Source organism: Nerophis ophidion, linkage group LG08 (genome assembly GCF_033978795.1).
Source record: "Nerophis ophidion isolate RoL-2023_Sa linkage group LG08, RoL_Noph_v1.0, whole genome shotgun sequence".
Classification (NCBI taxonomy): domain Eukaryota; kingdom Metazoa; phylum Chordata; class Actinopteri; order Syngnathiformes; family Syngnathidae; genus Nerophis; species Nerophis ophidion.
Window position 1 is genome coordinate 32,524,170 of NC_084618.1, and position 27,800 is coordinate 32,551,969.

At 38.3% G+C, this 27,800-nt stretch overlaps 1 protein-coding gene across 5 annotated transcripts; it reads left to right on the top strand.

The window, feature by feature from the left end:
- The first annotated feature begins 331 nt into the window (after positions 1 to 331).
- lg08h6orf47 (linkage group 08 C6orf47 homolog) lies at positions 332 to 27,800 on the top strand. Of its 5 annotated transcripts, none has more exons than XR_009807811.1 (4): positions 332 to 587; positions 826 to 2,078; positions 2,236 to 2,433; positions 19,950 to 20,456. XR_009807811.1 is itself a non-coding variant. In XM_061908298.1 (3 exons), the coding sequence occupies exon 2, from the start codon at positions 1,153 to 1,155 to the stop codon at positions 2,041 to 2,043; it is 891 nt and encodes a 296-aa protein (XP_061764282.1). In that variant the 5' UTR covers positions 332 to 587; positions 826 to 1,152; the 3' UTR covers positions 2,044 to 2,078; positions 25,123 to 27,800. The 5 variants fall into 5 exon arrangements, 3 of the variants coding, with proteins under 3 accessions (XP_061764282.1, XP_061764281.1, XP_061764280.1); XR_009807812.1 differs by having other exon boundaries at positions 2,254 to 2,433; XM_061908298.1 differs by lacking the exons at positions 2,236 to 2,433; positions 19,950 to 20,456 and adding an exon at positions 25,123 to 27,800.

Genomic DNA, 27,800 nt, shown 5'->3' on the forward strand with positions numbered 1-27,800 from the left:
ATGGATTAAAATGCATGAGAATGTTTTAAATTTTGAACGTTTTTAACACTGTTACCAGCGAAATATTACTTATTGTGTTAAGCAATGTCAGGTAAGATTTATCTGAGCGCCAGATGCGGTCATCAAAACAACCACATCTGGCTCGAGAGCCATAGGTTCTCTACCCCTGGACTAGACGGGGGTATATTTTTTCCTTAAAAATGTTAATGAGTTTGCAAACGGCACCTTAAAGATTACTGAAATGACAGGTGAATAAAATACTTAAACTGGAAAATCCATTTGTAGAAAAAAAAACCTAAGTTGTACAAAAGGAAGGCAAACCGGTGTAAAACGTAAGTTTTATTTTGAAAGTCTATCGTGGACCCGTAATCTACCTTCTTTGTTCTGTTTCCCCAATGTACATTTGAGGGAACAAGCAAGATATATCCTCTCTACTGCAAGCCTTATTCCAGTTGAAATCTAGATCAAAATTATGTGTGGGCCAATGACGCGACATCCCGATGTTTGGGCTTTGTCAACTGGGTGGAGTTGCAGGAATGCAAGCTAACGATCCAGAGCTAGCAGTGACACTGCTAACGTCGACGGAGGTGATCTCTTATTTTATTGCAAGATTATGTATGGTTTTGAGCGCTTGTGATTTGTCATTTACCTAGATTTTATAGCAGATGTTATGCGATATGCCTTACATTAGTCTTAAACTTTGTATCGTATCAAATTAGCTAATGTTATCGAGATCAAGTAGACCCGAGCAGCATTAGCTGCCCAAAACTGTCTACGTGGGAAGGACGATGTCAAGCCTTGAAAGTATTGTTTTCTCTTTCACAGGTACATGGAGTGAACTAACTCCGTGAAATTCGGACAGGTTTGCTGAACAATCACGTCGGCTATATGAGATTAAAACGTCAAATCAACGTAATTTACTTCCACATTAAACGGCCCTAAAACAGGTGTTGCCGAAAGCAAGATATGGAAACCAGAGGTGTAACTAATAAATGCTGTATTTTTGTGGTGTAGACCTAAGTAATGCAACAACAGAACCCCACTGATATTTTTGTACTACCTGGACTGACAGTCTACGTGTGCTTTTCCAATAAGCTGACTAACAAGTAAGGCAAGAGAAGCTAATAAGTTTTCAGTATCAAAGGAGAAACCATGACCGCTGTGGTAGGAAGAGCATGGGGGTGGGTTCGCTCCTGGGGCAGCAGCAGTAGTGCTGTGTCTGACAAAACCACAATGAAGGAAGTTCAAAACAATAGGGCCAGTGACACCAGCGAATGTACTGTCAGTGTAAAAACTTGGACCTCTTGGTTTTGGGGAGGATGGAATCGGCAAAAAGAACAAATCAGTCCTGTAGAGGACGAGTATTGGGAGGCTCCAGAGAAACTTCAGCCTGTGGAAATTGAAGAACTCTGGGCAGGGAAAAAAGAGCCAACTGTTCAACATGTTTCAAAATGGTGGAATAAATACCTTCCAAAGTCGTACCGTCCTTGGACAGAGAAAACACTACCAAGTGGACTCAGGAAAAGAAAATGCCACATCAGCAAAACCGATTGGGATATTGATGGGGATTATTCAGACTACGGAACACCTCCTCCATCCCCAACACCACTTTCCCGGCTGACATCACCTTTCAGACTCTTTGTGCACAACCAACATGTGGAATTGTACCCAGAGCACTATGAAATTTGCTTTAATTTCCTCCGCCACCTGTTTGACCTGTTTGTGGTGGGATTCCTGTGGATTGTGTCACCTCCTGTCAAGCTGATCTTGGAGATTGTGGGCATCCAGGGACCACTGAAGCTTTGGCTACATGGCATGGCAATGTTTTTTGTGTCCACGGTGGGAATGGCTGGACTACTTTGGCTGATCCAGGAGCATCTCCCTGAGTTTGCGTTGATTTACGGCATTGTGCAAGCCTTAGTGATCTCTGTCAGCTTAAAAAAGAGTGTGCTCTTTGGAATGGAAGAAGAACAAACCGTAATGGAGGTGGAGAACAGAGAAACTGAATTGACAGATGACGAGAAAAAAGAAAAGCTCATCTGATCAAAGGACAAGACAAAGACAACATAAAGCTTCCGGTAAGCCTTATTTAATTATGTCATTGTTTAATTATCTCATATGTCTTCCAGTGATCCTTAAACCATTTCAGCAAAGTTAGAAAAAAAATGATGTTTTCTATTTATATTTTATGTCATAAGGTAAATGATAAATGATAAATGGGTTGTACTTGTATAGCGCTTTTCTACCTTCAAGGTACTCAAAGCGCTTTGACACTACTTCCACATTTACCCATTCACACACACTGATGGAGGGAGCTGCCATGCAAGGCGCCAACCAGCACCGGACGTGACGAGGTTGGTTCTAGGTGGGATTTGAACCAGTGACCCTCGGGTTGCGCACGGCCACTCTCCCACTGCGCCACGCCGTCCCCTGGTAAGCGTTCCCTGGTACTCTATGGAACAGATGTCAAACTCAAGGCCCGGGAAATAATATTATCAGAATCAGAATCAGACATACTTTATTAATCCCAGAGGGGAAATTAAAATTTTCAGCACAATCCCATTCAAGATCAGACAAACATTACAGGGAGACAGAACAGGATCGCTGACGAGTATTAATATGTGTCAATAGAGTATATTTGCTTAAAAAAGTATTCATTATTTTTTTTAACTGTGTATTATTCTAAACTGATAAAGAGTAGCGCATATTTTTGATGGTAACAAACCGGAATTAAAAAAAAAAAACAGTGGTACCGTTTTCACATTTACAGTAAAATGTTGGGGAAAAAACAACCCTTTTTATTCCGGTAACAATTCAGGAACTGCATTGCCAGATTTGTTGCTGTGAAATCTAAATATTCTTTTTTTTACAGTGTGCTTTAAAATTCTATATAATAATCAAATGCGAAGGCAAATTAATACATTATTTACCTGCTCAGTGGCCTTGTGGTTAGAGTGTCCGCCCTGGGACTTGAAGGTCGTAAGTTCAAACAAAAGACTATAAAAATGGGACCCGTTGCCTCCCTGGTTGGCACTCAGCATCAAGGTTTGGAAATGGGGGTTAAATCACCAAAATGATATCCAAGCGCAGCCACTGCTGCTGCTCACTCCTCTCCTCACCTTCCAAGGGGTGAACACGAGGATGGGTCAAATGCAGAGGATAATTTCACCACACCTAGTGTGTGTGTGCGACTATCGTTGGGATTTTAACTTTGTAACTATAACTGTCATTAGAGGCTTTCTGAGGGTAGCCATAGCTGGGATGTGGCCCTTAACGAAGACAATTTTGACACCCCTGCTTTATGGGAAGCCCACCTCATACTGTATTGTTTAAAAAAGCCCTATTATGCAAAACCAACTTTTTTTTTTACCAATTAGTATCTGCTGTATTTGGTATATAAATAAGTCCCAAAAATTTGAAATCAAACTGATGCATTGTGGAAATATTTGTAATATAATCTTGCCTTCCTATACTTCTGCCATACAAACTTTTTCGAATGTGCACAATTGGTGACGTCACAAATTGGTAAAACCGTCAGCGGATTATACATATATGGTATATACGGTTGTGATCAAAATTATTCAACCCCCACACAATTTTGGTGTTTTAGCAAGTTGGACATTTATTCCGTATTTTGTTTATAGTCATATCAAATAAAGATGCATTAAATACACAGATGCAACTTAAATTGAAACACTGTATTTTGCAAAATACCAAAAAAGGAATTTGTTCTTAATATCTCATTGACAAAATTATTCAACCCCCTAGTTACATGCATCTTTAGTACTTAGTAGAACACCCTTTGACAGTAATTACATCCTTCAAATGTGATACATAACCGGACACAAGCTTCTTGCAACGATCTACAGGTATTTTAGCCCATTCCTCTTGGGCAAAGGCCTCCAGTTCATTCATATTCATGGGCTTGCGTGCTGCAACTGCCTTCTTCAAGTCCCACCACAGGTTTTCTATAGGATTTAGGTCTGGCGACTGTGAAGGCCACACCAGAGTCTTCCAGCCCTTCTTCTGCAACCACTCTGACGTTGATTTGGAGGTATGCTTGGGATCGTTGTCCTGTTGAAAGGTCCAACGTCTCCCAAGCCTCAGCTTCGTCACTGACTTCATGACATTTGCAGCTAATATATCCTGGTAGGAAATAGAATTCATAATGCCTTGAACGCGCTGGAGATTCCCGGTACCTGAGGCAGAGAAACAGCCCCAGAGCATGATGCCATGCTTAACAGTAGGCAAGATGTTCTTCTCTTTTTAAGCTTCATTTTTTTCTCCTCCAGACATAACATTGATTCATAGGCTCAAAGAGTTCCAGTTTTATCTCATCACTCCATAGAACAGTTTCCCAAAACCTTTGGGGTTTGTCCAGATGATTTTTGGCATACTGGAGTCAATTTTACTTGTGCCTGGTAGTCAGAAGTGGGGTGCGCCTAGGAGTTCTGGCATGGAGGCCTTTATCTCGTAGTGCGCGCCTTATTGTCTGGGACGAAACCTGCGTTCCCCCCTCTGCAATGTCCTGTTGTAGTGGTTTTTCACCACTGTACGCTTCAAATACCGGACAGCAGTTGCACACAGCATCCTCTTTCTACCACGCCCAGGTAGTGTTTCCACTGTGCCTTTAGCTTTAAACTTGCAAATTATGCTCCCAACTGTGTCTCTTGGAATGTGTAATGTCTTTGCTATTTTCTTATATCCATATATTTTCTTATGAAGAGAAATTACCTCCTTTCTTGACTTCTTTGACCACTCTTTGGACTTCACCATGTTGCAAATACACCATTGACCATCTACAGGAAGCTGAGCATCACAGTCTTTTTCAATCAGTTTAATTGTTGCTCGTTAAGGTTCTAATCACATCTACAGGTGTTTTCAACACCTGATTGAAAATACCTTATTCAAATTCTGTTCTTAAGAGTTATGATCTTCAAGGAGTTGAATAATTTTGTCAATGAGATATTAAGAGAAATGACACTGTTTGGTATGTTACAAAATATATTGTTGTAATTCAAGTTGCATTTGTCTTTTTAATGCATCTTTATTTGATATGTCTATAAACAAAATACAAAATAAATGTCCAACTTGCTAAAACACCAAAATTGTGTGGGGGTTGAATAATTCTGATCACAACTGTATGTACCCAGGGTGCTTTGCATTGTAGTCAATAGGTTCTTTCATTTTCTCTATCTTGTGTGGGGTAGATAAGCTCATATATGCTCATGCATCCTCGGCTGTTGCCATTTCAAATACAAAGTAGCTCGATGACTGGGAGAAGACGCAGTTGAAATGGAGGCAGTAAATAAGACCTCCCATAAAACGGCGCATCCTGAAGAAAGCGGCTGGAAAACGGTTTGTAAAACATAATCTATACAAAATTTAGACGAAAGAACCACCATTACATGTTATGTAGACAAGAAAAGTGTTTAAAATATAACACGTGGCGGTCTGGATTAATTTCCATGAAGTAGGGACGCGATTTATTTTATGATTTATAATAGGGCTGTCAAATATAACTCGTCAACACATGCGATTTTCCTTGGACCAATACTGTTTCCTATGTACATCAATGAGGTTGCCATGGTTTCTAAACTGTTTAAAAGTATTTAATTTGGGGACGACACAACCTTATTTTCCATCCATCCATTTTGTACCGCTTGTCCCGTTTGGGGCCGCGGGCGGTGCTGGAGCCTATCTAAGCTGGATTTGGTTGGAAGGTGGGGTACACCCAGAACAAGTCGCTACTTCATCGCAGGACCAACACAGATAGACAACATTCACACTCACATTCAAACACTAAGGCCAATTTAGTGTTTTTCATTTTGCACAATTGAATGGCTTAGTTGCTCAGAGAGCTTTTTTTTTTTTAAGAGTAGATTGGGGTATGTCATTTCTTAAAGAGGAACTGCACTTTTTTTTTAATTTTGCCTAGTGTTGACAATCACTATGAAGGACATGCCAATGGATGTTATTTTTGTTTTCACTTTAAATATCAAATAAATGCGGTCAAAAGTCAGCTTACAATAGATTCTATGGGAGTTGCGTCTAAAAAATGTCTTAAGCCCTTAAAAATATATCCTAACACCTCCTTTAAGGTTTTATATACAAACCCCGTTTCCATATGAGTTAGAAAATTGTGTTAGATGTAAATAATAAACGGAATACAATGATTTGCCAATACTTTTCAACCCATATTCAGTTGAATGCACTACAAAGACAAGATATTTGATGATCAAACTCATAAACTTTATTTTTTTTTGCAAATAATAATTAACTTAAAATTTCAACATGTACCAAAGTAGTTGGGAAAGGGCATGTTCACCACTGTGTTACATCACATTTTCTTTTAACAACACTAAAATGTTTGGGAACTGAGGAAACTAATTGTTGAAGCTTTGAAAGTGGAATTCTTTACCATTCTTGCTTGATGTACAGCTTAAGTTGTTCAACAGTCTGGGGTCTCCGCTGTCGTATTTTACGCTTCATAATGCGCCACACATTTTTGATGGGAGACTTGTCTTGACTGCAGGCGGGCCAGGAAAGTACCCGCACTCTTTTACTACAAAGCCACGCTGTTGTAACACTTGGCTTGGCATTGTCTTGCTAAAATAATCAGGGGCGTCCATGATAACGTTGCTTGGATGACAACATGTGTTGCTCCAAAACCTGGATGGACTATTCAGCATTAATGGTGCCTTCACAGATGTGTAAGTTACCCATGCCTTGGGCACTAGTACCCCCCTATACCATCACAGATGCTGGCTTTTGAACTTTGCGCCTATAACAATCCGGATGGTTATTTTCCTCTTTGTTCCAGAGGACACCACGTCCATCCATCCATCCATTTTCTACCACTTATTCCCTTTTGGGGTCGCGGGGGGCGCTGGCGCCTATCTCAGCTACAATCGGGCGGAAGCCACGTCCACAGTTTCCAAATATAATTTGAAATGTGGACTCGTCAGACCACAGAACACTTTTCCACTTTGTATCAGTCCATCTTAGATGAGCTCAGGCCCAGCGAAGCCGGCGACGTTCCTGGTTATTGTTGATAAATGGCTTTCGCTTTGCATGGTAGAGTTTTAACTTGCACTTACAGATGTAGCGACCAACTGTAGTTACTGACAGTGGTTTTATGAAGTGTTCCTGAGCCCATGTGGTGATATCCTTTACACACTGATGTCGGTTTTTGATGCAGTACCGCCTGAGGTATCAAAGGTCCGTAATATCATCGCTTACGTGCAGGGATTTCTCCAGATTCTCTGAACCGTTTGATGATTTTACGGACCGTAGATGGTAAAATCCCTAAATACCTTACAATAGCTCGTTGAGAAATGTTGTTCTAAAACTGTTTGACAATTTGCTTACAAATTGGTGACCCTCGCCCCATCCTTGTTTGTGAACTACTTAACATTCCATGGAAGCTGCTTTTATACCCAATCATGGCACCCACCTGTTCCCAATTAGCCTGCACACCTGTGGGATGTTCCAAATAAGTGTTTGATGAGCATTCCTCAACTTAATCAGTATTTATTGCCACCTTTCCCAACTTCTTTGTCACGTGTTGCTGGCATCAAATTCTAAAGTTAACGATTATTTGCCACAAAAAAATGTTTACAAGTTTGAACTTCAAATATGTTGTTTTTGAAGCATATTCAACTGAATATGGGTTGAAAATTATTTGCAAATCATTGTATTCCATTTATATTTACATCTAACACAATTTCCCAACTCATATGGAAACGGGGTTTGTACATGATATAAGTATATATGTAATAATGGCATCTAATATTTGTGTATTTTAAAACATTTTAAGCATACATGGTGCATTATTTTAATAAACACAGTACATTTGCTTTTTTTTTTCCATCACTGGTTATTACTCACTGCAGAATTAATGAGAGCCAGCAAACATAATAAAACATCACCTTCTGTGCAACATCTGCTGTCATTAGGATTTTCATATATTCCCATTTAGATGAAAAATGACCACAGTGCATGTAACGAAACAGAGTGGGGGTGGGCAACCGGGTATCTCTTTGTGTTGTTCTCGCCATCTCCCGGTTCTAAATGGCTGTCAAAGTGTACCAACACATCAGAATACGGCCTCAGACCTCCTCTGTCCAGGTGAGATGCATGAATTATGATCTACAATAAACTTCCAGGGAGCAATGAAGCAAGGAAACACCTCGCCAGTTAATCATGTTGAAATTGCACACAGGCTTGTGATCACAGCGCTGGTATAGATAGGTGTCTGCGTTAGCACTTGTAAAAACAATATCACTAACACTTGGTTAATATTCAAATCACAAAATTTAAATTGAGTATTGTTAAAGGTTTGTGAATGTTTTTTTATTGGATTTTATTGGCAAAATAGAGGAGCTCTCATTGGCTCCGCTGTAAGCGGACTTTTATTTACATTTATTTAATTTTTAGAACGCAGTAAATAAAATCCATCCCTTGTAATGTTTTTTATAATGATTGTGAACTGTAGACAACATTCCAAAAAATAGTGCCGTACTCCTTAATGTGTCTTGTTTTCCAGTTAGCATTTAAGGTCATGAGCTGGCGCCAGTCATTCCATGAGTTTATCAAAGTGCAAATATCAATGTCCGTTTTTCGATAAATTTAATTTAAAACTGTAACATCGGGAGTTTTACCGCAGTTATCATTATTACCGTTTATCATTACACCCCTACTTACTTAAACTTTGAAACGCATGAATGTAAGACTTTACTTTCAATTACCCCTAATATACAGGCAGGAGCTAGAAGAAGCTTTGATACTTAGGTTGAGTTACCATAGAAAATACACTGTGAAATTCTTCACATCGTGTGAAACAAACTGTAATCACTGACACTGAAAGAGAAGGATTGTTTTTGCAGACCCACTGCGGTTTTTCAAGCTCCTTCAAGTTGGATGGGAAACGTCCAGGAAGTTTTTGTACATTGCTCCATTCATCTTTTTCTTTTTTTTTTACAAGTATCCCAAATCCTGCCGCTAAAACTTCTCCACAGCATGATGCTGCTGCCACCATGCTTCATTTTAGGGATGGTATTGGCCCGGTGATGAGCGGTGCCTGATTTCCTCCAAATATGATGCCTGGCATTCACACCAAATAGTTTGATCTTTGTCTCATAAGACCAAAAACATTTGTTTCTCATGGTCAGAGAGTCTTTCACACTATACAGGTGGTTTTCTGCGGAGATGGTTGTCTTTCTTGGAAGGTTCGCCTCTCCACAGAGGAATGCTGTAGCTCTGACAGGGTGACTATCAGGTTGTTGTTCGCCTTGGGGCGGCGTGGCTCGGTTGGTAGATCAGCCATGCCAGCAACTTGAGGGTTTAGGTTCGATTTCCGCTTCTGTCATCCTTGTCACTGCCATTGTGTCCTTTGGCAAGTTACTTTATCCACCTGCTCCCACTGCCACCCACACTGGTTTAAATGTAGCCTAAATATGTAAATAAAGGGTTTTACTATGTACAGGGATGGGAATTTTCTGCGGATCCGCGGCATTCCGCTGATTTTGGCGCCGCCAGGTAGACGTGTAACGGTACGTATATTTGTATTGAACCGTTTCGGTACGGGGTTTCTGGTTCGGTGTGGAGGAGTACCGAACGAGTTCCACACGAACATATGAAGTAGCCGCCTATGCTAAAGTCTTAACAAGCTGCTCCACTCCGTTCTGCCTCTGTGTCTGTCTGTACACAGCACCCAGCATTGTCCCTCCCACACAACCATCTGATTGGTTACAACAGTAGCGATAACAAGCCAATCAGCAGTGCGTATTCAGAGCGCATCTCGTCAGCTCTTCAGCGTCGAGCAGATAGGCGTTTAGCAGGTGAGCAGTGGACTCTCCAAATTACACTTAACACTTCCAAGTCAACTACTTTCTAAACATCACTATGAACCCGTTGACCTTCTAGAAACAAACTGCAGCTTAGCTCACTCGCAGTCCTGTTTGAGGGGAAGGCTAGTTAGCTTTTAGCGTAATGTTAGCTCATTTTGCGGTGTGCGTGTGTGTGTGTGTGTGTGTGTGTGTGTGTGTGTGTGTGTGTGTGTGTGTGTGTGTGTGTGTGTGTGTTATGGACAGTGTTGATTGAGGTGTGTTGAAGCAGCAAAAAAGGACATTATATTAAATGAAGAGTTTCTGTCTCTGATAGTGTATATAATAATGTAAGTGCATCATTAAGCCTACATGGTGTTTAGGTATGAATAGTTTCTCCTATTGCTGTTGTACTATTTTTTCAGCTATAGTTACATTAATCATTAGTAATGTAGCAGCCTAGTTTTGAATAGCAGGGTCTCTGCTATCACATGTTGACAAAAATATAACATTTACATAATAAAAATCAACTACAGGCTTTCCAAATGCTGTAATAAATTGAGCATGATGAGTTGACTTGAAACTGTTTAATTTTGCACTTTTTATATGTAGAAGAAAAGTTGTCATTTTATTTCATCAAAGCAACAACTTGACGCAGTTTAATGTGGATTAACGTGGGCAGAATTATTATTATGTTCCCAATGTTAAAAGGATCAAGCCATTGTTTACAAATTTGGTAAATAAATAACCCAAAAATGTACAGTATATTTTGTTGTTTTCTTACTGTACCGAAAATTAACCGAACCGTGACCTCTGAACCGAGGTATGTACCGAACCGAAAATTTTTGTGTACCGTTACACCCCTACCGCCAGGGTCATTTCTGTGAATCGTTTAAATCCGGGGAGAAAATTATAGGGGGGGTTAGGTTTTTGTCTTTGCGTTGACCTAGTTATCAGTACAAGGCAGAGAATTCCCGCGAAAAATACAATGCCAATGTGTGAAGGCAGCAGATTGGCTAGCTCTACTATCAGCTGACTACATCAACCAAGGACATTGCCCGTTATAGGCGTCTGCACGCGTCGTTTGCCGACAATATTTAGTCCCTGATCCTCAATTATTGTGGGCGTTTCTGAACTCGTATTCTGTTTAAATTGGTTGTGTTTATCGGCGACTAATCTGGAAAGAAAACACAGTAGCTCTCAATTAACACGTTTCTTTATTGACAAAACTGTTTTAGACATGGTTAAGCTTATTCAAGATAAGAATGCTTCATTAGCGAAAGATATCGATAAGGGCGTGAGAAACAAGTGGAACTGGGCATGGCTCGATATATCTATCAAACTGAAGGTGAAGATTAACAACAGATTTTGACTCAAAATAGCAGGAAATGCATCCTAAGCTAACATAGATTTTTAAAAAATTCTGGGGGGGGCATGCCCCCAGACCCCCCTAGCAGGCGAGTGCACTATGTGCACTTAGGTGCGGCCGCTGTGCGGCCCTCCGCAAAGCAGTGTTTTAGGATTAAAAAATGTTCAGCTGATTTTGTAAATCTTCATTCCCATCCATGTATGTAAAGCACTTTGTGTCTCTAGAGAACACAAAGCACTATATAAATATAATTAACTTCACCTCCCTGACTAAACTAAGATGAATGCAGCAATGTACGGAGACATCTTGGCAAAAACCACCATTTCCCATCCAATCTGATGGCGCTTGAGAAGTGGTACTAAGAGGAATTGGTGAAACTTCCCAAAGATAGGCATGCCAGACTTAAGGCTATAATTGCTGCCAAATGGAATTTTTTTTTGTTAAAATTAAAAAACTTTGCACATTGCCTGTAGAATTTTAAGGACAAAAATGAATTCATGCCTTTTTGGAATAAGACTGTAACATGGCAAAATGCACTGTATACAAGAGGAACTTTTTTGCTCTGTTGGTGTGTAGCGGTCAAGCGTATCAATCCATAAATTGACAGTGTCCATACCGAAGGTAGAAATAGTATATGAGTGATTAGATTATTGTAGGGGTGTAACGGTACACCAAAATTTCGGTTCGGTACATACCTCGGTTTAGAGGTCAGGGTTCGGTTCATTTTCGGTACAGTAAGAAAACAACAAAATATAGATTTTTTGGTTATTTATTTACCAAATTTGTAAACAATGACTTTATCATTTTAACATTGGGAACACTATAATAATTTTGCCCACGTTAATCCACATTAAACTGCCTCAAGTTGTTGCTTTGATGAAATAAAATGACAAAACCTTTCTTCTACATATAAAAAGTGCAACATTAAACAGTTTCAAGTCAACTCATCATACTTAATTTATTACAGCATTTGGGAAGCCTGTAGTTGACTTTTAATTATTATGTAAATGTTATATTTTTATCAACATGTGGTAGTAGGGACTCTGCCATTCAAAACTAGGCTGCTACATTACTAATGAATAATGTAACTATAGCTGAAAAAATAGTACAATAGCAATAGGAGAGACTATTCATCCCTTAACACCATGGAGTTCAATGAAATAACAGACAGACAGGGCTTTGCTGCCCCTAACACACACACAGCAAAACAGCAAAACAGCAAAATGAGCTAACGTTACGCTAAAAGCTAATTACCCTTCACCTCAAGCCAGAACTGCGAGCGAGCTGAGCTGCAGTTTAAGTTTATAGAAGGTCAACGGGTGATTTTAGTAATAGTTTTTGTGACTGGGAGGTGTTTTTTATAATTTGGGGAGAGTACGCTGTCCGCTGCTCCCCAGCTAAACACATCCCTACACCTAAGCACTGACTCCATGTGCTCTGAATACGCACTGCTGATTGGCTGTTACATTGCTCTGAATAGGTACTGCTGATTGGCTTTGTACGTAACCAATCAGATCGTTGTGTGAGCGGGACAATGCTTGGTTTTGACACAGGAGCAGAAAGCAGAGCAGCTTGTGAAGACTTTTGCTCACAAACTCGTTCGGTACACCCGCGTGCCGAACCGAAACCCCCGTACCGAAGCGCTTCAATACAAATACACGTATTGTTACACCCCTAGATTATTGCCGTTGTTAGGCCTAATTAAGGAAAGCTTTAGCGACCACCGAAATATTCTTAAGCCACCCTAAATAATTTGGTGTGATTATTTTTTCTATTGAAATTGTTCTTTACTAAACAAAATAGCTGAACAATTCAACAAAATATGCAGGAATATGAGTTTAAATAAATAATCTAATCTTTCATTATTCACTTTGATTATAAATCATTTGAAGACCCTTTGTCAGTGCATATTCTCCAATCCAATCCGTTCCATCAATAATGCCCACATTACTATACTGAAAATTCAGTCCACGTTTTTACTGTTACCTTAGCAGGATCAAGCCGGACCGCAGCAGCATTAAGGCGACGTTTAGTGTGTTCACAAGACCGCAGGGTAGGATGTCCAATTCAGATTTTTATTGGCAAATCTGATCTTTTTAAGTAGTCGTTCACATTACAGGAAAAATGTCTCCAGAATGCAACATTATTTTCGAATGTTTCTGCTAATTCCTCAACTAATTTATTTTGTATTTGTCTATTTCAGTGAATAATGATGATGCATATAAGTATAATTTGCCATCATGCGACCGGAGCGCGGGAGAGTGCACACTGAAGTCACACTGATTGATTTGAAATTTAAAACTCATAATAATAATGTCAATAATATTGCTGACAGAAAAATAACTGCCACACCGTATGATAAGCAAATCACATTTACAGCTTTGCAGTATAGGTGTGGTACTCAAACTTAAAGAATGTAGTTTAATAGCCGTAGTGTTAGCTTAGAGTAGTGTTTTGGGGGCTCTAAAGACTGGATGCACTGACAGACTCATAGTCAAAAAGGTGGAGTTCTATGGGTGTTTTTTTTTTTTTTATCTTCACTTTAATCATTTTCACCAGAAATGGCAGGTTAGTGTGATAGTTCACATCACCCATCCCTACTGGCCAGGTGTGTCCTGTGGGCCATGAATTTGACACCTGTGGTATAAATATATTAAATTACCATCCATCTATCCATCCATTTTCGACCGCTTGTCCCATTCGGAGTCGCGGGGGGTCGCAGGAGCACAGGGGTGTCACTAGGCCTATTTTAGGGGCGCTCAAATACATGCCGAAATATTCATTTTAAAGTGGCCCGAATAAGAGTTTAAAATAAATAATCATATAACCTGTCATTATTCACTCAGTTACCCCTCACTTCAACTTGTTCATATAGAAAATGCCCACATCACTCAAATCCAATCCACATTTTCTCTGCAACCTTGCTTGCGGTCCTGCAGGTATGCAGCATGGAGCGCTACTGCCTACTGGCGCTGACGAGACGAGACGTGCGGCCGCCATCTTGGAGTGGTGATCCACTCCACTCAGTGCAATTAATTTGGCAGGAGCAGCGAACTGTCAGCGCATTTTATCTCACTGAATACCACTGATTTTCACACGTTTTTTGTCATAAGTGTAACTATGATAAAGGACACATGTTTTGGCATGTTCATAGTTTACTTAACAATAATATAATATTCTCATATGCTATAAGTCACCAGACGTCCAAGATCAAAACTGGGAATAATAAAAACGGTGAGCTATTTTTAAATTGAAGAAACAATATGATTAGGTTATATATATATATATATATATATATATATATATATATATATATGTGTGTATATCTTACGCAAACAATGTATGATTATATTAGATATTTATATATCTTACGGACAAATAAACTGTATCCTGAAACAGCAGAGAGTTTTTTCTATCTTGACACTTAATTTGTATTGATATTTTCTATTACATTCTTCCCGTAAACGATCACGTTTACAGTGATTGTTTTATATGTATTTTTCATGTATGTTGCTTTGGATAAAAGTGTCTGCCAAATACTTAAACATAAATAAACACCTTTGTATCAGTTAAAACCACCAATCTGTTTCACTGGATTCAGAATAAAACCTGTTTTACCCAACAATATTCAAATGCTAATTTGAATATTGTTACTCGAAGACTTATTCCTGGTTACAGTTATACTGTTAAGAGAGTATTGTCTTATGATTTGCCTAAAATGAGAAAGCATCATAATCAGTGGTGGCTGGTGAATTTTGTTTTAAGTGGGGCTGAAAGTTTGTAAAGCAAACCCCTGTAGGGGGGTCATTCTCCGCCAGAAGATTTCTTTGTGATTTTCACATACAAATAGTGAAGATCTTTGCTCCTTCTCAACTCTGTGGTAATATTATTTTCACAAATATAACCAATAGTACGTTAATTTTAAATCTTACTTGTGAAAAGTAATCCCCCGATTCCTATTTTCAACACTACGCTCATTAGAACAGGAAAACGTTAAACACCAGCCCGACATTTTTGTTTTCTACCTCTCAACTGTCAGTTTAGGCTGCTCGCCAGCTCCTCATCACCACTTCAAGATGGCGGCCAAATTGCTCGCATCACAGCAGCCAATGCTGGGTCTACTTATAAGATGTCTATGGTTATAACGTCATTGCAAACACTACAATCTGTTGCGTCCACTACAGTTCGCTACCTTATTCATACTTTTTGTCAAGTGATTTTTTTTAAGCAGGGTCGCATGAGGGTACCTACACATAATGTTATGTCAGTGACTGTATCACACACAGTAACATAACGTTAGACGGCGGTCAGCAGCATCGCGTATTTTAGCCACTTACAAAGAGACAAACAGTCAAATAAAGGTCAGTTAAAATGTATACCATATTAAGAATATGTGTACAAATTCCATAGGGCCCTGACATCTAAAAAGTACAACTCTGTTTATTGTTATGTTCATGTATTTATGTTTTTCATGTGTACGCACACATAAACACATACAATATGAGATGAGATCAATGAGATAAGGTAAGAACAGGATGGACACTGCTGTGGAACTAGTTCCAATGCAATACGCCATGGAAATACAATGATAACACTTTTGTGCAAATAAGTACAGTTGCACTTGTTTGTTCAAATGTGTTTATTCTGTAAAGCAGGGGTCACCAACCTTTTTGAAACCAAGAGCTACTTCTTGGGTACTGATTGATGCGAAGGGCTACCAGTTTTACACTTTATATATATATATATATATATATACATATATATATATATTTATATATATATATATATATATATATATATATATATATATATATATATATATATATATATATATATATATATATATATATATATTGTCATTTGTAAGTTACATGTAAGTGTGATTTAAACAATAATAGCTAAATATATATATATATATATATAAAAAATGGGTATTTCTGTCTGTCATTCTGTCGTACATTTTTTTTCCTTTTACGGAAGGTTTTTTGTAGAGAATAAATGATGAAAAAAACCACTTAATTGAACGGTTTAAAAGAGGAGAAAACACGAAAAAAATGAAAATTAAATTAACCAAATTGAACCATTAAATGAACCAAAATATGACTTAATAAATCTTTGTGTAAAATATTGGACACAGTGTGCTGTCAAGCTTATGGGATGCGTAAATGCTACATTACTAATGTGTAAATGTTTTTAATGATAATATCAATGAGGGACTTTTAATCGCTGCTATTTTTAAATTGTTACTAATATTGATAATATTCATTTTTGTTCCACTACTTTTAGATTGTACCGTGTCATGTTTGTATGTCCTCAATTGCTCTGTTTATTAATTGCTGTTCTGAATGTTGCTGGGTTAAGTTTGGTTTTGGAATTGAATTGCATTGTTATGGTATTGTTGTGTATTGTTTTGTTGGAATGATTAATAAATTCATAAAAAATTTAAACAATTTTAAAAAAATTATAAAAAAAAAAAAAAGCGGGCAGCGGGCAACCCATCTGGTCCTTGCGGGCTACCTGGCGCCCGCGGGCGCCGCTTTGGTGACCCCTGCTGTAAAGGAATGAGTAACATGTTTAAAATAACTGGTTTATAGTGCTATTATGAAGTGCAATGTCAGCACTATTTTTTTTAATAGTAAATACATACAGCGTTTTAAAAGCATACACAATCTGTGTAAATATATTAGTCTGTGGTTAAAAGGACTTGAAATGACTCGAAACTCAAAATGCAGGACTTGGGACTTGACTTGAGACTTCAGTTTTGACTTTGGACTTGACTCGGAACTTGCCTCTCTTGACTCGGGACTTGATTCGAGACTTGAGGGCAAAGACTTGAGACTTATTTGTGACTTGCAAAACAATGACTTGGTCCCACCCTGACTGCTTGTAGTAAAATGTATTAGCTCCACTTTACACCAGTTCTGTGTTTGACAAATAAAAACCTGTCTAAAACACTATAGACAACCTCTTTTGTTGTTTCGCAGGCAGCAGTTACATTCCCGCTCTAAAACAATGCTGCTAATTAGTTAGCTATTTAGCTTGAAATGCATCATGAAGGTCCTGGTTATTTATAAAGTTAAATTTGCTCTCTTTTTTACCATTTGCTATCTTTCGGGTTACTTCCTTCTGGAGCATCAGCCGTTTGTCACTTTACACATAAAGGAGAAATAAGAGCTGAGCTCATTCACATATGACTATCATCAGTAGATAATAATAATAATAATCACGCCACAACCCCTATTGACCTGTAGGAGTAAGGGCAGAGGAGCACAGAAAGTGAGAGGGGAGAGGCCTCTCTGGGAAAGTGAGTAGAATAATAATGATACATATAAATAAATATTAAAAAAAATATAATTTTAAATGGCTTATCGATAAGCAATTTGTTTCATTTATTTCTGGGTGGATCATGTTGACTATTGGTCCTCCTAATTGTCAGTCATTCTGAGGATGTTATGTAAGGACATATATATATATGTATATATATATATATATATATATATATATATATATATATACACACATATATATATAATATAATATAATGTAAAGAAAAAACCCAGACACCATATTTGTAGTCATTTTTCTCCTGCGTGGACTTCCATTTTCCTTTACAATGAGTGAAGCTGGACAAAACCTTGTGTCTGCAATTGTAAATAATTTCGTTTTTAAGTTTCGTGTTTCTTGTAGAATCTATATAAAGTAGTATACATTAGCCTATTGTTAAAGTAATTTTAAAAAACATCATTAAAAATGTATTTGTTTTAGTGTGTTGATTTGTTACATTAATAGCTGTTGTATTATTATAGGATGGCTTGTTTCATAGGATTTTCAGAGGGAGGAAAATCCAAGACATTTATATAAAATGTAAAATGAATAAATACATTAAGAGAAAAATAAAAAAATGGTTAAAATCCATCGTCCAGTGCATTTTTTTTACCGTCCCTGGGACGACGGGACATCATTAACGTCAAGCCCTGGAAGTTACATTTTATTGTTTGCATTATTTGTTTCAGCATTGCACTTTGAAGATGGTCCCTCAGCTCTTTGACAGCTTTGGCTCTTTTTCAGATCAGCAGTCTTTCTTATTTACAGTATACATAAACGTTTCTCATTTCTATTCAGACGTTCATATATATTTAATTTCCTTAACCGACTGAAATAATAATAATAATAACAACGAATAATTTCTAAGTCTTTGTTAGCAGTTTGTAAAGTTTTGTACTCGTTTGCTATGTTCGCTCACATCCTGTTCATCTCCTGGGGGCTAAGCCCCCCCTGTCCTTAAAAGCTAGTGACGCCCCTGCTGGAGCCTATCTCAGCTGCATTCGGGCATAAGGCGGGGTACGCCTTACGCTGCATTAGAATTACAGTCTTTGCTGTGTAATTCTAATGCAGTAACAACAAGTTGTAAGCAAAAAAAAAAAAAACCTTCCAAGTGCAAAAAATTCTGAATCAAAGAGGTTGTGCACAGACAACATATGGTGGACATCCAGCCTGTGTTTTCCAGGCAAGAACGTTTCTTTCCACCAGAACCTCCTATGTTTTCAGGACTACTCTGTTATGCTGTGCAAGTTCATTTACACTGCTATCATATCTGTAACGTATCCCTGTTTGCAAGTTGCCTGCTTGCTTTTCCATGCAACAACATTCTCCTTATGTTTGGGCCATCTCATGCTTACTAAAGATGACTTAAATCATTTAGATGTATTCAGTGTTAGTTTTTTAATTCTAATACAGTGCCAAAAAGTTGTGAGCGAAAAGATCTTGCAAGGGCAAAAAAAATGTTCTCGCACGCCCGCATCACAAGAACCCCCTGGGGGCTAAGCCCACCCTGTTCTTCAAACCAAGTGACGCCCCTGGGTTAGAACAATATTTTTATTGGTCCACGCTGCAGAGTACGCTGCAGAGTACGCTGCTCCAGCGGCGTGCAGGAGTGTGCACACACGAAAGCTTTACACTGGACTCAATGATACACTGAGGACTCTATGGCTGCCAGCGGCCTTCGTCATCAGAGCTCCAGCCTGTGTTGATGGTAGTTTTTGCTTTTTGTTTATTGCGTGCTATTTACTTTATTTTGCTCAAACAATTGTATCAAATAAAAAGAAATAAGTAAGTTACTTAAATATTGCACTGATATGGTTACACTGTCAATAGCACTCACCATAAATAAATACATATTTACAGTTAATACATGTTATTGGTATCGGCTGATCTCATATGGATGATGGAGGATCTCGTATGGATGATCAGATTCAGTAGGGTAAAACCCTAATAAGTAAATCCCTAATGAAAATTAATTTAACTTGTGTTATATTAGAAGTACAATGTTACCTATAAGCGATGACTGCTTATTTAGTGGGAAAAAATGCATGAAAAAGAAGTTAATCAATAATTGCTTTATAATCGAATTGTAACCCTTAAACCCTAATCTAATCTTGAGGTGCTCAAAGATTTTCACCCTTACCTAACAGCATGGCCATGTTCGGTCTGTAAAACCAACGTTAATTTTTAGCAAACCTTGTTATTTTTTTATGAAGGTTAAAAAAAAAATAGGACTCTCTTTCGGGTGAGGCAATAATTTAAGTGGACACCACACTTACCAGTGAAATTAGTTATTGCAATTTTTTGTCACAATTTCAAGAATTCTAATGACTAAAATGACTTAATACTGGTTTAGTTTTGGATGGTCGTGGGTTTTTAAGTTGGCTGTCTTTCGAAGGTATATTAACTGTACACAGTTTTATCTTTTTCAGGGGGCCAAATGTCGCCGCACCATATATCATGGAGGACATCACAGCAGGAGCAGACTTTCACGCACCACTCTGTCAAGCCGCTGCGCTTAAAATTGTATTGTACATTTGTTACAGGATAGCACGAGTGCAATTGAAAACTTTAGTCTTCTGTTTTCAGAGCCATTTCTTATACACTTATTTTATAGCAGAATGACATTGAAAGGTGGACAACCCACCACTATAATCAAAAGTAAAACTATTTGGAAAACTGTTCAAATGTTTTTGAAGTACCCCCAAAACCATAGACATCTGGGACACTTTGTTGAATTTGTTAAACTTGTTTCTTGACCGTCCTGTAATTTTCTTTGTTGCTATTGTGATTTGGACTGAAGCAGGCTTCGAGGAGGATGACACAAATGTTACAATGTTTGAGACATAACAATTATTAATCTTTTTACCAAAAGACACAAATGTGACCAGGATGAAAAAATATTCAAAAAAATAAAGGTTTCTTTCAGCTATCTCAAACTCTTTGTACTTTATTATTATTCACAAATTATGCACTATTGGAAAAGACTGTTTAAGCAAACCAGAAGATTTGAAGCACAAACTATACGTCATTTACGTAACGCTAAGATGGTAAAGCTAGTACTATAGCAAAATGGTTGTCATTACTGAAATATCGATACCAGATCTTTATACTCTAATATCAATACTCAAGTTATTCATATAGTCCTCAATCACAAGTGTCTCAAAGGGCTGCAGAAGCTATGACATCCTCGGCTCAGATCCCACAATGTATATATTATTTAACAGGAACACAGTGTGCTGTAGAATAACTACAGGCACATACAATTTCTGCAAAAACGTGGGACTCCACAAAATATCACTTTTGTGTTTTTTTAATGAAATATCCCAAAAAATGTAATTAAAGGACAGGGAGACAAACAATCAGGAGTGCCGAAACAAGCTCACTGGTGAGCATCATCTAGTTAGGTTACTGGTTAACTCTCCGAGCAACAACGTTGACGGCTGTCTATTTTACTGTGTTGTACATTGTTAGTTGTGTGACTCTGTTAGGACAGAGTAACTGTGTGATGGGTGATCAGCCAAAAAGACGCCAACGAGGAATCGTCCAAAAAAAAGCTTTATTTGTTTTAGCGAGCCTCCGACTGGAACTGTAGCTTTCAGGAGAAGGAGTATGGTCCTGATTACTCTCCCCATGTCTTCTTGGACCACTTAAATAACCTTTACATGAAGACACTTGCTCTTTGTACAAAACCTAAAACCAGTGAATTTGGCACATTGTGCAATTTGTAAATAAAAACAGGACACAATGATTTGCAAATCCTTTTCCACTTATTTTCAATTAAATAGACTGAAAAATACAATATATTTGATGTTCGAACTGAGAAAAAAAATATTTCTGAGATAATAATTAACTTAAAATTTTATGGCAGCAACATATTGCAAAAAAGTCCATGATAACGTAGCTTGGATGGCAACATATTCTGCTCCAAAACTGTATGTGCCTTTCAGCATTAATGGTCCCTTCACGCATGTGTAAGTTACCCATGCCTTGGGCACTAATTACCCCATACCATCTGTTGGACCCTATTTATATTATTTATTAATTAATTGTTTTGACAATGGAATCCAATACCAATGATGATGTTGATTGATTATTTGATGTTTTAGATTAATTATTATTGTTTTCAGCTGCTCACGCTTCTCATTGAGAGCCACTTCCTCCTCCTATAATTAGGAAGACAGCACAGCTGGGCGCTGCCTTTGTCTGTCTGACATGCTGAAGCACTGAGGAGTGAAATAGTTTGTTTACCACTAAATAAGTTATTTTGGTTAAATAGAAAGTCAACCACGGTGAATATTTTTTGTTTGTGAAAATAAATTTACATTTTGAATCTAGAAATATCTTCGCGAGTGCTTATTCTGGAATTTAGTGCTTCATAAACCTCCTCCTCAAGGCGACTCTGCAATCTTTATTTTTATTTTTTCGAAGGTTTTTGGAACGACAGAGTAGCCGTAACACCATCAAAGATGCTGGCTTTTGAACTTTGCGCCTATAAAAATCCGGATGGTTGTTTTCCTCTTTGATTTGGAGGACACCACAGTTTTCAAAAACAATCTGAAATGTAGACCCGTCAGACCACAGAAAACTTTTCAACATTACATCAGTCCATCTTAGATGAGCTTGGGCTCAGCGAAGCCGGCAGCGTTTCTGGGTGTTGTTGATGGCTTTAGTAGAGTTCTAACTTGCACTTACAGCTGTAGCGACAAACTGCGGTTACTGACAGTGGTTTTCTGAAGTGTTCCTGAGCCTATGTGATGGTATCCTATACACACTGATGTTGCTTATTTGATGCAGTACCACCTGAGGAATCGAAGGTCGTGGGCAATCAATGCAAACAATTTGCTCACGCGTTTGTGACCATCGCCCTATCCTTGTTTGTGAATTTAATAGAGGCTGATTTTTAACCCAATCATGGCGACCCACCTGTTCATAATTATGAGTTGGGATGTTCCAAAAGAGTGTTTGATGAGCATTCTTCAACTTTCTCAGTCTTTTTTGCCTCTTGTATCAGATTTGTTCAAACATGTGGCAGGCATCAAATTCTAAATGTGCTAATTTTTGCAAAAAATAAAGTTTTCTAGTTCAAACATTAAGTATCTTGTCTTTGCAGTCTATTCAATTGAAAATAAGTTGAAAAAGATTTGCAAATCATTGTATTCTGTACTTCACTGGTTTTGGGATTTTTATTAATATTTATTTATTTATGACACATCTTTAAAGCATGCACACTCAGCAACAGTTACAGTGATAATGTAAATCTCTTTCTGTATTAAAAAAATCATGATGATGAAAAGATATTACGGAGTAGAATGATTTCTTCATTATTGGTTTTATTGTTGTATATTAAAAATATTGCTTCGAAGTTACCAACATTGAAAGTCAATTGTATTTGTGAAAATAGGGGGCAGATATAAGTTTTCAAATGATTTTTGCTCCTTTTCATTATGGTTTTTCCTTAATGTAATGTTGATTGATTTATTTTTCTATTATTCCTTTGTTTGATTTTTTTATGAATTAAATATATAAATGAACTGAACTGAACGTACTTAGCCGCTGAGAGTGGATGGGACCAGGAAGCACTTTGCTGTGCATTCTGTGCCAGTCTGGACCATACTTGCCAACCCTCACGGATTTTCCGGGAGACTCCCGAAATTCAGCGCCTCTCCCGAAAACCTCCTGGGACAAATTTTCTCCTGAAAATCTCCCGAAATTCAGGCGGATCTGGAGGCCACGCCCCCTCCAGCTCCATGCGGACCTAAGTGACGTGTGGACAGCCTGTTTTCACGTCCGCTTTACCACAATATAACTAGCATGCCTACCCAATGACGTTATAACTGTAGAACGATTGATGACGAGTTATTGGTTTCTTATGTGGGTTTATTGTTATGCAGTTTCATTAACGTCCTCCCAGTGCGCTAACAACACACAACAACATTAGTCATATTTTCCTCTACCGTAAAGCAGTTTGTCAGCCGTAAACAGCAATGTTGTCACAATATTAAACAGGACAATACTGCCATCTACTGTACATGCACCAAAACACCTCCAGGCAACACCTCCAGGTAACATCAACCCTTTACTAATATCCTGCTCCATTCACATCCCATCTCCCCGGATTGTAAATAACCTAATGTAAATAATCGAATGTATTTGTAATGTATATACTTGTTCTTATGCTATCTGAATTCACTAGGTTCTCTGCTCGCTGTACATATCATACTAAGTAAGACCTACACCGTTTCAATGTCCATTTCTCTTTTGATGCAAATGTTGATGACTGAAGTACTGATATCAACCAAAGCTCCTCATCCCACCCCCCGATTGTAAATAAGGTAAATAATTCAATATATATACTACAAACCCTGTTTCCATATGAGTTGGGAAATTGTGTTAGATGTAAATGTAAACGGAATACAATGATTTGCAAATCATTTTCAACCCATATTCACTTGAATATGCTACAAAGACATTTTTTTTTTTTTTTTTTGCAAATCATTAACTTTAGAATTTGATGCCAGCAACACTTGACAAAGAAGTTGGGAAAGGTGGCAATAAATACTGATAAAGTTGAGGAATTCTCATCAAACACTTATTTGGAACATCCCACAGGTGTGCACGCTAATTGGGAAAAGGTGGGTGCCATGATTGGGTATAAAAGTAGCTTCCGTGAAATGCTCAGACATTCACAAACAAGGATTGGGAAACGGTCACCACTTAGTGAACAAATGCGTGAGCAAATTGTCAAACAGTTTAAGAACAACATTTCTCAACGGGCTATTGCAAGAAATTTAGGAATTTTACCATCAACGGTCCGTAATACCATCAAAAGGTTCAGAGAATCTGGAGAATTCACTGCACGTAAGCAATCATATAATGGACCTTCGTTCCTTCAGGCGGTACTGGATCAAAAAACGACATCAGTGTGTAAAGGATATCACCACATGGGCTCAGGAACACTTTAGAAAACCACTGTCAGTAACTACAGTTTGTCGCTACATCTGTAAGTGCAAGTTAAAACTACTATGCAAAGCCAAAGCCATTTATCAACGACACCCAGAAACGCCGCCGGCTTCTCTGGGCCCGAGCTTAGCTAAGATGGACTGATGCACAGTGGATAAGTGTTCTGTGGTTGGACGAGTCCACATTTCAAATTATTTTTGGGAAACGGTGAACGTCATGTCCTCCGGACCAAAGAGGAAAAGCACCAACAGGACTGTTCTAGGTTGTAGGCAAAGTTGAAAAGCCAGCATCTGTCATGGTATGGGGGTGCATTAATGCCCAAGGCCAGGGGCGTCACTAGACCTAATACTGTACTGGGGCACACCTGGGGCACAAATAATTCATGTGAGCGTGCAAAGCGCGCAAGCAAAAACATTTTTAGCACTTATTTATCATAAAAAATACATAAATAGTGCTTTAAACTATGAGATCATATCAGATTATGTTGTATGGATCTTTTATCAACCACCTGAAATTAACTAATGCATTTGACCTACTTGTGCACTTTTTTACTCCAGACTTCTAAACTGCTACTGGTAAAAGCAAAAAGGAAGAGCAATGATCCATCCATCCATCCATTTTCTACCGCTTATTCCCTTTCAGGGTCGCGGGCGGCGCTGGCGCCTATCTCAGCTACAATCGGGCGGAAGGCGGGGTACACCCTGGACAAGTCGCCACCTCATCGCAGGGCCAACACAGATAGACAGACAACATTCACACTCACATTCACACACTAGGGCCAATTTTAGTGTTGCCAATCAACCTATCCCCAGGTGCATGTCTTTGGAAGTGGGAGGAAGCCGGAGTACCTGGAGGGAACCCACGCATTCACGGGGAGAACATGCAAACTCCACACAGAATGATCCCGAGCCTGGATTCGAACCCAGGACTGCAGGACCTTCGTATTGTGAGGCAGACGCACTAACCCCTCTGCCACCGTGAAGAGCAATGAATCTTTTTGAAATATTTATTGCAGTAATCATCTGCAAATTTAACATCTACAAAAGTAAAACAAAAAATAAAGCACCCCTACATCTCTGGGTTTTTTTATATTATTTAATTTCCATTTATGTCAATGTGGCGAATCCTATTTCAGATACACAAAACTATAAAATATACACAAAATAATAAAGCCACAGTAGTAGAATAAATGAACAACTTGTGTGTCTGTTCAGGGAATCATTTTCTGAGAAGTAAACTGTAACGTCTCATTTTCATTTTTGCAAAGTGGTCAATCACTCTGGACAGACATGGAAATATTACAGTAACTGTTATACAGCTGACCAGTGGTTCCCAACTGGTGGGTCTTGACATAAAAGTGGATTGTGTGCCATGTTCAGTGAGTCGTAGTCAGATGTGTGCATGAAATAAAAAGTTTAGGGAGAAAAAAATCAAATTGTGGCAACAAAACCAGATTATTTTAGCCTTTTTTCTAGTGACTATTAGTGAGTATTTTAGCAAAATGCAAACTGACTAACAAGTTGGAGGAGGACTCAGGACAGACATGGAAATATATTTTTTAAAAATCTAAATGGGGCAACAAAACCCAATATTTTCAGCCATCTTTCTGAAAACAAATACAGAAATGTTACTATTTTTTCTGGAAACAAAACAAGATGCTTTAGCTGTAGCCATTTTTCTGGTGACAAAACAAGATTATTTTAGTCAAAGTCACACCGATTAACAAGACAAGTCTACTGTGCTATTTTTCTGTGAAATAAACTTGAATGATTTAAAAATTTGGCTCACGACTTGAGGATATGGAAAAAAATTTTATTCCTGAAGATAACCATTTGAGAAGCACTCAACTCACACATGCTTACTCCAAATCATCATTGATGCAGAACCAGCAGACAATAACCAACATGATGTTTCATGTTCATTGGAAATTCCCCCGACAGCTCGTACAGCAAATGAATATGTTTGTCTTGATACAAGGAAGAACGTTAGCTAACTTAGCATCAACTTAAGACAATGATGTTGCCTAGCTAGCTAGGACTTCACTTACATCTCTCATTCCTGCTGCTTCTTCTCTGCTGCAGGCGAATAACTTTCTGATATCCATCTAGGAGTTACAGTTTGAGTCAAATCAAAATCAAAATAATTGTTGTTGGCTAATGTTACCTACCTCAGCAGTGATTCGCATCGCCTCTCTCTCTCTCTCTCTCTCTCTCTCTCTCTCTCTCTCTCTCTCTCTCTCTCTTTCTGTCTCTCTCTCTCTCTCTCTCAACCGAAGTCTCGATCCACGCGTGAATAAATTACCATATTAATTAGCCATGTGTCATTGTTACGTGGAGTGAATACAGTAGCAATCAATTACCATACTAAGTAGTATGTGCGCTGTTGTCTATGTTATGTAGACTTAAAACTCTGAAGCGTTTTTTTTTTTTATCAGTGAAATTTCTACTGGGGCACTGCAGATCAACAGTGGGGCACGTGCCCCAGTGAAATATGTCTGGCGACGCCCCTGCCCAAGGCATGGGTAACTTACACATCTGTGAAGGCACCATTAATGCTGAATGGTCCATACAGGTTTTGGAGCACATATGTTTCCATCCAAGCAACGTTATCATTGACGCCCTTGCTTATTTCAGCAAGACAATGCCAAGACACTTGTTAGATCAGTGTGGCTTCATAGTAAAAAAAGTGCAGGTACTAGACTGGCTTGCCTGTAGTCCAGACCTGTCTCCCATTAAAAATGTGTGGCGCATTATGAAGCCTAAAGTACCACAACAGAGACTCCAGACTGTTGAACAACTTAAGCTGTATATAAAACAAGAATGGGAAAGAATTCCACCTTAAAAGCTTCAAAAATGTGTCTCCTTATTTCCCAAAGGTTTATTAAGTGTTGTTAAAAGAATAGGTGATGTAATAGTGGTGAACATGCCCTTTCCCAACTACTTTGGCACGTGTTGCAGCCATGAAATTCTGAGTTAATTATTTGGAAAAAAAATACGTTTTGCGTTTCAACATCAAATATCTTGTCTTTGAAGTGCATTCAATTTAATATGGGTTGAAAAGGATTTGCAAATCATTGTATTTCGTTTATATTTACATCTAACACAATTTCCCAACTCTTATGGAAACTGGGTTTGTGTGATGATTAACTTGTGTGATGACTATATTATGCTGATAGTATATATTTGTACCATGAATTGATTAACGTGGACCCCAACTTAAACAAGTTGAAAAACTTATTCAGGTGTTACCATTTAGTGGCCAATTGTACGGAATATGTACTGTATGTACTGTGCAATCTACTAATAAAAGTTTCAATCAGT